Genomic DNA, 10785 nt, shown 5'->3' on the forward strand with positions numbered 1-10785 from the left:
CGGGCTGTCACTAGTGCATGTAGCAGGGTGGAGAGGGCACGAGAGGGCAGGTATCTGCTGACCGGGGCAGGTTCCGCAGGAGGTAGGGGGTCAGGTGCTGGGGACTCAGGAAACACTGAGGGGACACAGCATACTTGATGGGTTGCTCTGGATCAGGGGACACCCTCAATACCTTCCAATGGCCCTGGTCACAGGGACCCTGGCTGCTGGGGTGGGAAGTGGCTTCAAGGAGTTGTGAGCCTCATGTGTACCCTTTTTCTTCAGGTCCTGGTCCTCTCTATGGAAAAGGATTTGCTCCATCCTACTGTTATACCAATAACCTCTTAGTCTCTTAACAGAACAGGGCATCTGAAGCTGAGTTGATTGGGCACTGTCCCAGGAGCCCCATCACCGATACCAAAGAGAAAACAGAGGGTCAGGGATGTATAGCAGAGCCCCTTCCCTTCCTGGTATGTCCAGTACCCTCCCAGGGGCCTCCCCATTACCTCGAAGTCCAGGTAATCCAGGGGTTCCAGGCTTGCCTTCTTTCCCTTCATCCCCCTGATCGCCTTTGGGGCCCGGTGGTCCTGAAAGGGTTGCAAACAGCACTAAGGTTAGAGGATGGCTTTCTGGAGTAGGTCACCTGTGGAGGAAACTCCCTCTTAAAAAGAGGAAGGGTCGGCATTATGCTTTGGATGTACACAGGGCTCCATCTAGTCCAGCCGTGTGTGTGCGTGCGTGCGTGTGTGTGTGTGTGTGTGTGTGTGTGTGCACTGGGGAGGTAGGAATCGGGGAAAGCTTCCCGGAAGAAGTAACATCCAAAGTGAAATTGCAAGGAGGAACAGAAGGTGGCTAAGTAAAGAGAGGAGTGGGAGTGTGTTATGGACTGAATGTCTGTGGCTCCCCTAACCCAACACCAAATGCATATGTTGAAGCCCCAACGTCCAACGTGCTGGTATTGGAGATGGGGCCTTTTTGGGAGATGATTAGGTTTAGATGAGGTCATGAGAGTGGGGCCCCCATGATGGGATTATAAGAAGAGACCCCAGAGAGCACTCTTCCTCCCTCCCTTCCTCACGCTGGCACCGATGAGCATGCTTTCTCTGCCAGAGGGGCACGGCAAGAAGACAGCCATCTGCGGCCAGGAAGGAGGCTCTCATCTGAACCCAATCCTGATCTCAGACTTCTAGCCTCCAGAGCTGTGAGAGAGGAATGCTGTGTAAGCCACCCAGTCTGTGGTATTGTTGTAACAGCCTTAACTAAGAGGAAAAGGGGAAAGTTCCAGGCGGAGGGAACAATCCCTATAAGAGCTTAAAGATAAGAAAGAGATCTGGGAGTCATGATGGGATTAGAAACTGGGGGTGGGGGTCCCATGATGGGATAAGAAGGGTGAGAAAGTGGAGGGTCCTGGAGGTCTGGTGTAAGCGTGTTGAATTTGACCCTGAGGGCACCAGAAGCCACAGAAGGGGCCTGAGAGAAGAGTGTGGTCATATCTGCACACGAGGAAGACTGCTCAGGCTGCAGTGTTGGAAAGGGATTGGAACAGAGGGAAAGCAGAGGCAGGGAGGTCAAGGAGGAGGCTGCGCCCCAGGTGCGAGGTGGCGGAGCCCTGTATTAGGGAAGTAGCCGTGGGGAGGGATATGAGTGGCTGTTAGGAAGTAGAAGAGGCAGACCTTGGCTAAACTAGGTGAAGGCAGGGGAGGCGGCCAGGATCAGGTTCAGATCTCTGGCTTGAGCACTTGGATGGAAGAAGAGGTTTCTAATTGCTCCTTAGCGAGGCTTCCTTCCAGGGCGAGGGTACAGCATCACGGCAGGGATTCTAGCTTGTGTGATCAGATTCAGTCCCCACATGCTGGGTGTTGAGACTACACAGCCAACTAGCGAGTGAGGGAGCCGTGGTTTCAACTCAGGTCTGCCTGGCCCCGCCCACCCTGCCCTGCTCCTCATGTAGACCTCCTGCCATTCCCAGAATGCACCCGAACCTTCCCGCACGGCAGCCTGCTGTTCCCAGACTGGCGAGCCAGGGGGGCCCTCCATGTCAATCGCCTATGGCTACCTGCCCCTCAGGGACGCTCATGACCACCTTCTTGGCCAAACCTTCTCTGATCTATCATTCCTGCTGCAAGTGGGCACGGCCTGTTTGAATGCACGTCCTGGGTGCCACTTGACGTTTATCTCACACTGCCTGGTCTTACAGTCACGGGAGTACGCGTTCTCTTTTTCCTAAGAAAATGGCCATCTCCCTGAGACAAGACCACATCCTTGACATCCTCGTACTGGCTGTGAAGATCCAGACTCTAACTTTCCCTGCTCTGGCTGCTCGATGAGAGAAAAAAAAAGGACCAAGGAAAATGCCCAAACTGTATTGCATTGGGTGGAAGTGTGTCCCCTCCAAGTTCACGTCCACTTGGAACCTCAGAATTCGACTTTCTTTGGAAACAGGGTCTTTGCAGATGTAATTAGTTAAGAAGAGGTCAGATTGGAGTAGGGTGGGTCCTTACCCAATGACTGGCATCCTTATAAAAAGAGAAAGCACAGACAGCTGGGCAGAAGGCCAGGTTACCATGGAGGCTGAGACTGGAGTGATGTGTCTACAGGCCAAGGAACGCCATGGATGGCTGGCAACATCACAAGTCAGAAAGAGGCCGGGAAGGATCCTCCCCTAGACCTTTTGGAGGGAGCACGGCCCTGTGGACATCTTGATTTCAGGCTTCTGGTCTCCAGAACCGTGAGAGAATAAACTTCTGTTGTTTTAAGCCACACAGCTTGTGGTACTTTGTTATGGCAGCCCTAGGAAACCAAAGCACGTATACTCGCAGCCTAGCAGTCATGTCTTGCACAATAAATATTTGATGACTGAATGAGTATATGAGATCAGAGGGTGTTAATACACATGAAACAGCCAGGTGGCCAAGATCAAGATGTACTGATACATTCCCCAAGTTGACACTGTCCGCAGACCCTAACCAAAGTGGACAGCTGTTTAAGCATTAACGGCATGCGCACAGGGAAAAAAGTAATCAGCAGCTGAAAAATGTACAAATCATTACACGATGACTTGTGAGTTACACAGATCACTTAAGGGGGACTGGGGTTTGCAGTCATCTTCCTCTTTTCTAGGAAGAAAAGCAAAGTAAGACTGGCCATGGTGACCTCGGTTTTTGGACAACAGGAACGGCTGGGAACACGCCTAAGATTCTACAGCAAAGACAAGAGTACGGAAGCAAATGAGCTTTAACGATGCCCATTCCGACAATCTCCTGGCCAGGTCAAAGCTGCAGCAAAGGGAGCTGAGAGCGGTTCCTGGATCTCTGTACGTCACGGGCTGTCACTGGGCTGTCACCCTCCCCCTGCCCCCAGTCCACTCCATCCCTTTTCACTCTTCTCTGCTCCCTCCAGGCCTCCCCATGGGTAACCTAGCACTCTGGGAATCAAGCAGGTCAAGGATACCGTGGACCGTGCCCTCCATTTGTTTTATTCGCTCTGATGTGGGTGTGACCCAACATATGGACCTTCCCGGGAGTAATTCTGGCAAAGACAGGATTCTGCCCAGTGGCCTGACCCTGATGGTAAGGCATCAAGGTGGCAGAGATCATTTGGAAGGTGAGGTTTGAGGATGGATATGGAAGATCTTAGGTTCAGGTCCTGGTTCCATAAAATCTAAGTAAAAATCCCTTCCTCTGGCGTTTGTAGTGAGGAATAAGCGAATTCAGTGACATGGTGGACATCAACAGGCTTGGGAAGCCTCGAGTGGCAAGGCCATCCCTGACCATCTGTACCTCACTTTTCGCAATGCTTCATCAGAACTATTTGGAGATGGTTATTCCAGGCTCTGAAATCACCCTTCCAATTCAGGGAGAGCCACATCCAAAAAACATCCTACACATGGAGAGTTTTTAAGACATAACTAAGTGGTTAGTGAAGGCCTTTACTAGAGATTAACTGGGAAGAAGCTGGGGTAGACAGTTAAGGCGGGTGCTGATTTCCAAGCCTTAGTCATATCCTCAGGTGGTACTGGCCCAGCCGATTCAGAAGAGCCTGGAATGCAGCCAGCCTGAGTCTCATGGGGCCATGCTGCCTGGAGCTCTGAGGATCAAGTGCTTCTTTCAACCACTGCTGCCCATGCGTGGTGCACTCTTGGGATCTGACGTTTTGTCATTTTCTCAGGAATCCAGGTTAACCATCTGGAGCTTTCTTGGACTCCTCCCTTTCCTCTGCCCAGCCCCCTTCAAGGCTGACATCCAGGTGGTTCCCATGTCATGTGTCTAACTCCTTCCTCACTGCCTCACTCATTGGCTCCAGCCTCTCTCTCCAGCCCACTGTTGCTGTCTGATTAATCTCATCAGAATCGAGTGAACTCAGAGCCCTTGGAAGCCCCAGACACCATGATGGGCAGCCCCCTCTGTTGGGGACCCCCTGAAAATCACTCCCAACCTGACCCCTTCTTCTGCAAATCACAGCCCGAGGCTTCTCGACACAAACTCTCTTCCACCTCAGCAAAAATGTTCTCCTCGTGGTGTCCCCAAATACCAGCCAAATCTTTTCCTTTCTAAGAGGCCCATCGCTCTCATCCCTGAAGCTCACCTTCACACTCATCCCTCCCATCTCTAAGAGCACCACGGCAGAACCCCCAGATCTCAGAACTGGAAGGACCCTCAGGCATCACCATGTACAGACTGCTCAGGGGAGCACCAGAGCCTGGTCAGGCCACCCTGTGCCCACACGCCAGCCACTGTCACTCCCCTTGGACTGTGGTCCCCAAGGAGGACAGGCCTATCTAAAGGGCTGGAGCCCTACTCTCTGTGGCCCTGGGCCTCACAGAGCACCTGGCACACAGGAGAGATTTCAAGGAATGACTTCTGGGCAGTCGTGGAAGCTGTTATGGTGTCAGTGGTCCCAGTGGTCCCCAGATGAGCATTTTTAAAAATTTTTATTAAAGCATAGTTGATTTACAATGTTGTGTTAATTTCTTCTGTACAGCAAAGTGACTCACTCATATATATATATATATATATACACTCTTTTTCATATATGGCTTATCACAGGATATTGAATATAGTTCCCTGTGCTATACAGTAGAACCTTGTTGTTTATCCATCCTAAATATAATAGTTTGCTTCTGCTAATGCCAAACTCCATCCCTCCCACATCCCCCTCTTGGCAACCACAAGTGTGCTCTCTACAACTGTGAGTCTGGTTTTGTTTCATAGATATGTTGATTTGTATCATATTTCAGATTCCACATATAAGCGATATCTTATGGTATTTGCCTTTCTCTGTCTGACTTACTTCACTTAGTGTGATCATCTCGAGGTCCATCTATGTTGCTGCAAATGGCATTATTTCATCTTTTTGATGACTGAGTAATATTCGGATGAGCTTTTAAGCTTCTCAGCTCACGCTATCATGTCTCACCTTTTCTATCACTGGAGCAGGCCAGGGCAGAGGTGGGATGGGACAAGAGGAGCAGAGTCCACTTCTCCTCAATCGTGGCAACAGTCCAGAGCCCCTCCACTGGGCTTCCGGTCCTGTGTGCCGGCCCCTCTCTCCCGCCACCTCCCACAGGGGGCACTGGGAGTGAGAGGAGGTGGGGAGGGAACCTCCTGGCCCTGGGCCCGGGTCCCCCTCAGAGCCTGTCCACTGGTCTAGCCCACCCCCAATGCTGCCCCCAGCACAGCTCTGCCCTCGCTGGGCTGCCGTGAGCCGCTCCAGCTGGAAGCATCTCCAGCACAGAACAAAGGATTTGGGGCTGAGCATTTGGGAGAAACACCAGGATTCTTCTGGGGACCAGCCAATGGGGAGGGAAAAGCAATCCGTTCTCCCTTCCCGGATCCTGGAACGAGAGACGGGGTGGGGGACTCATGTGTGCTGGAATCTAGACAGTGCCCTGCCAAGAACAAATGATCATGACAGCTGATGCCTCGGGCCCGAAGCCAGCAGAACGGTGACCAAGCTCGTAATGTAAACACCACTGCAGAACCACGCTAATCCTGGGGCAGCTGCCAGAGGTCGGCTCCCTGCTTCCATTGCCCTGATGTCACTGGGGCTCTGCATTCTCAGCGCTATGACGTTTACAGTATCAAGAGCTCTCTCACTTCATTTCATGCATCCTCTCTGGGACCCTGAGCGTATGCATGGGGCCGTGGCCCAGCCTGCAAAGCCAGCTCTCTTCTGAGCCCCAGGCAGAGGGCTGGTGGGCAAGGCTGGGGGCAACTGCTAATTTCTACAGCAGGCATTCCATTCCCCTCCCAGCAGAGCCCCCTGCAGCCTGCCTCGGGGTTGGGGAGGGCGCCACCAGTCCATGCTTCCTAGTCCGTGGTGGGATAGAAACACCTCCGTTCACAGAGACGCCCACCACCTTCAGGGATGCACATCCCTGTGCACCCGAGACCAGGGCCCACTGCTCCAGCCTGGAACCCAAGACCCCATTCCCATTACGAACATCTGTTGAGTGGGACTCTCTGCTCTACTAGATGGTGTTTTTTCTCGAAACAGCAGCCCACAGGTAAGTTTGCTTTGTCAATTTGCTTTCACGAATTGAGAGATGAATCTTCTAGCCCAGCCGAGGCACTGGCTGGGGATTTGATGTAGGCAAGTCATTTCCCCTCTCTGAGCCTCAAGGGCCTCAACTACAAAATGAGGGTAGTGGCCTTAGGTGATTTCAGAGCCCTATTGTCACTCTAACCTTCTGTGAATCTATAAACACCCGTGTAGTAGCGAACTGAGCCACCTGCCTGTGGCTGGCAAGTCTTGCCTTCAGGCCTTTGCTCACACCCTGCCCCCTCCTGGGATGCCTCCCCTGTCTGATCATCTAAGTTCTCTGCTTCTTTCAGAGCCACAGAGAGATTTCAACAGACTTGATAAATGCTGAAAGTCCAACATCCCTTATCTAAAAGCCAGGGTAGAGTTTTGTGCTGTTGAAGTTGAATGGTAATTACATTCAGATATACCAAACAGAACTCTCTTTAATCATACCAGTTGGGTCCCTAACAACCATGAGAGAGGGAGGTGGGAAGGGGAGACACCAGCCACAGTAGTGGTCCTGGGAGATATAGGGGCCGAATGGTATTCATCTCTGAAGAGCCAGCAACCCATCAATAATGCCAAGCTTGAAGACTGGAAGGCAGGTCTGGGCAGAACCGAGATGTGACTTCAGTTCAAAGGAACCAAGTGTGAAACTTCGTTTCAGAACCAAAGAAAGACCGCTTAGAGGGCTCCACCGGAAGAACCATGGCAAATGCATGCCCCAGAGCCGCTTCAGCGCGAGCCAAGGAGAGGGACTCAGAAATTAAAGAATCAGGATGGGAAATGTTCGGTGAGGCCAAAGAGGCTGCACCAGCAGGAAGCCTGGAGATGTCTGTTGACCGGAAGAAGGAAGCGGGAGCGCCTGGTAGGGCCTACCCCCCAAATACGGGAACAGACCCGAGGGACCACGCTCCCTTCTCACTTCATGGCTGCTAGCTGGTCTCTCTCCACCCCAGAAAGCACCACGGTCAGTGAAAAAACATGGTTTCTGAGCCAGAAAGACTCCTTTGATTTCTGAGACATGAAACCAAAGTAACCCAGGACAAGAAAACTGATCCTCTGATGGCACGGGTTCAAAAGATGTAACAGCTGTTCCACGAACATTCCTCGAGTTCCAGCCACATGTATCACACTGTTAGGTGCTGGGGGACACAGGGGTGGACAGCTGAGGGTGACTGGCTGTGACAGATTGAGCACTGGCGTTGAGTTGAAAGTCGTGGGCTGGCGACTGAAGTCACATTTAAAATGGGTGAATCCGACGGCATGTAAATTACACCTTATTAAAGCTGTTGCATACAAAAGCCCTGGGTTGGATCGTTTCTAATTGTGTGTCCTGGAGTAAGCCTGGTATTTTCTCCTGCAGCCTCAGCTGCTTTCTCCTGCAGCCTCAGCTGCTTTTCTGCAGGAATCCTACCCCGCTCTCCATAGTGAAACCTGCCTTCAACCAAGCTCGTAGCTGGTGATGGGGACCCACTTTAAAACAAAATAATGTTCTATTATTATTAACTGGATCTGGAAATTACCATGCAAATATAAGTCTCCATCATGACTACCTTCTGCTCTGATAAATACAGAATCCCAGAGAAGGGAGACTTCGGTGAACTAGAGAGGCCAGCGGGTTCCTGGAGGAGGTGGGTTTGACTGAGATGGGAAGGATCAGTGGAATTTGGATCACGAGGAGGAAGAAGGAGGTTTTGCAGTGGAAGGAACCCCTGGAGTAAAGCTAAGGCAGTGGGAAAGGTGGGCTGTGTCTCTGGGGCAGGGATAAGACGTGTCCCACTGGACATAAGGCAGGGGATGCAAGATGGCCGTCTGTGGACCACGTATGACCCACAGATGTGTTGTATTTGGCCCACAGAGTTAAACAATTAAAAATTTCTAGAACATTCCATGCTTCCAGTTTCTCTGGAAAAAATGCAAAGACCTTATCAATGCCAGGCCAAAACGGGATGGACCTGCCATAGCCCCTACTACTCCCCTGACACCAAAGTCATTTGAGGCATTGACATTGCTCCACTGGCCCCTGCAGACAATTGTGTTTGTAACCCCTGGTACAGGGGACCAGTTAGAGGAGAAGGCAGGAAAGACAGGCTGGGGCCAGGGATGTGATGGAAGGCACATCAGCTCTGGGATCAGAAGAGCTAGGGTTCAAGTCCTGGCCCCATCACCTCCTAGCCTGCAACTGTGGGCAGCTTCCTGAATCTCAGCACATTCATGGTTGTTTTCAAAAGACACCCTGTGAGATACACTTGGTGCGGTACCTGACATAGCTGGTGTTCAAAATGGTATTAGCATTGTCCACTGTCAGCCTGAGGAGTTTTTGGTAAACCCCGCAGACCTGGGTTCTGAGCAGGGGGTCGTGCAGGAAGAGTACATTTCATGAACACTCTGACAGTGACATGCAGGGCAGAGAGCAGCGGGAAGGAACGGGGGAGAGGGGAGCGGGGGAGTGGTCAGTCAGGGGTGCAAGAGAGGAAGGTTGGCTGTAAAGGTGCTGATGTTGGTGGACCCCGAGCAAGAGCCTGGATGGAGGCCCGTGCATTTTTGCCATTATATTCAAGAGTGATAAATGAAGCCAACACATTGTTAAAGAAAATAAAACGTGTTCTTCTACCTGGATGAATATAGCTTTATAACAGCCTGGAAGGCCAGGTTCAAATTTGGAATTTTCCAACTTTTTGTAGCTCCACCATGTGTACGGTCAGGCCACCCAAGATGGCTGTTCTCTTGCTCTCTGAACATCCCCTGCCCAACGAGCGTCTGCTTCACCTACACCCTAATCACGTGACTCATCTTCCTACATACTTGCCTCCGCCCCAGCTAGTGACTGTTCTCATCAAAGGGGCCTTGAGGGGCGTGATCCTCTGCTAGTTTCCCTGGTAACCGATGAGCCCACCTGACATCAATTCCCAACTGGCAATCTCCCCTCCCCGCCCCCCACCGCCCCACAGAGAGGACTGCCGCCTTGTCCTGCCCGCCCATCGGACGCACATGGTGGGGTATCACTCCAGGACCTTGCTTCAGACGTGTAAACTCCCCAATCCATTAAACCACTCATGTCTCTTTTGCTGACTCCAGGCTCTTTCTTCCGTCTTAAAGCTGGGCAAGTGCAGGCCTTGTAGGCCTGCGGGGCGCAGCCCAACATCATGGAACACCATGCAAGGACCAGGACACTGGGGGGGCGCCTCCCTGTCTGGCCTGAGCCCCAGCTTTCCTCCCCAGCCTCAAAGTCTTGGAGGCTCCGGCTGGCACATCCAAGCTCTGACCACCCAGGTCCCCAGGAGCCATCTTGGCCATTCTCACGCCTAGGGGTGCAGACAGAGTGCACTGTCTGGGGCCGGGGGAAGCAGGGAGGAGGTTTATCCTGTGCGGGCCTGGAAATGGGCACAGTCCGTTTGGGCAGAACACTCCAGGGTCCTGGAGGGCAAGACTTCATGAAGGGGGAGCGGGTTCGGGGAGGGAGGGAGACTCCCGGACCTTGGGGAGGCAGGTGCGGGAAGAAGGCCTGAGCAGGAGGGCGCAAGCAGCCCCCGGGGTCCCGGGCGGGTGGCTGTACCTTTGGCCAGGGAGATGTTGCGCAGCGCGATGGAATGCTCCCAGTCCTTGAGGCGCAGGTCCTCGGTGACGCTGTTGAGCACGGCCAGCTCCTGCTTGAGCTGCAGCTCCAGGCTCCGGTGCACGAGGCGCATGCGGCGCGCGTCCTCGCTGGCGTTGCTCACCAGCACCTGCAGGTCCCGCAGCCGCGTGCCCTGCAGGGCCACGTCGTAGGACAGGCTGAGGTTGAGGCCGCGCAGGGCGCCGCCCACATCGGCCAGCTCGTCGCCCAGGGCGCCCACCCGGCGCGCCAGCCCGTCCAGCAGGCCGGCGTGGCGCCGCAGCAGCAGCTGGCTGCGGTTGCTCTCCACCTGCAGTTGGTAGAGCTCCAGCTGCGCCGCGTCGCTCTGCTGGGCCGTGCGGTCGCGCAGCAGAGCCACCGCCTGCTCGCTCTGCGTCGCCTGCGCCTGGAGTCCCCACAGCGCCCCCTCCAGCCGCTGCACCGCGCCCGCCAGCGCCAGCAGCGAGTCCGACTGGTTCTGCAGCGCGTCCTGCGCCTTCCACACCTGCTCGCTCAGCTCGGCCTGCAGCGGAGCCTGCAGCAGCCGCAGCTGCAAGTCCCGGAAGCTCTCGTTCAGCCGGTTCACGTTCCGAGTCAGCGCCTTCAGGTCGTCCGGGGAGCTCCGGGGCCTGGACACTGCGGAGGAGGAGGAGGGGTGGGGTTGGGGGGGAGGTGAGGCGGCTGCG

General features: G+C 53.7%; 1 protein-coding gene across 1 annotated transcript in view; it reads right to left on the reverse strand.

Moving 5' to 3' along the window:
- The window catches only part of SCARA5 (scavenger receptor class A member 5), a 118165-nt gene that overhangs the window by 37880 nt on the left and 69500 nt on the right, over positions 1–10785 (reverse strand). The window contains exons 4-5 of the mRNA XM_024767733.1: positions 10061–10735; positions 486–566 (exon numbers count right to left, since the gene is read on the reverse strand). Coding sequence (XP_024623501.1) covers positions 486–566; positions 10061–10735 — 756 coding nt within the window. The remainder of the gene's footprint in view (positions 1–485; positions 567–10060; positions 10736–10785) is intronic.

This window comes from Neophocaena asiaeorientalis, unplaced genomic scaffold (genome assembly GCF_003031525.2).
Source record: "Neophocaena asiaeorientalis asiaeorientalis breed wild unplaced genomic scaffold, Neophocaena_asiaeorientalis_V1.1 scaffold523, whole genome shotgun sequence".
NCBI classification, from domain to species: domain Eukaryota; kingdom Metazoa; phylum Chordata; class Mammalia; order Artiodactyla; family Phocoenidae; genus Neophocaena; species Neophocaena asiaeorientalis.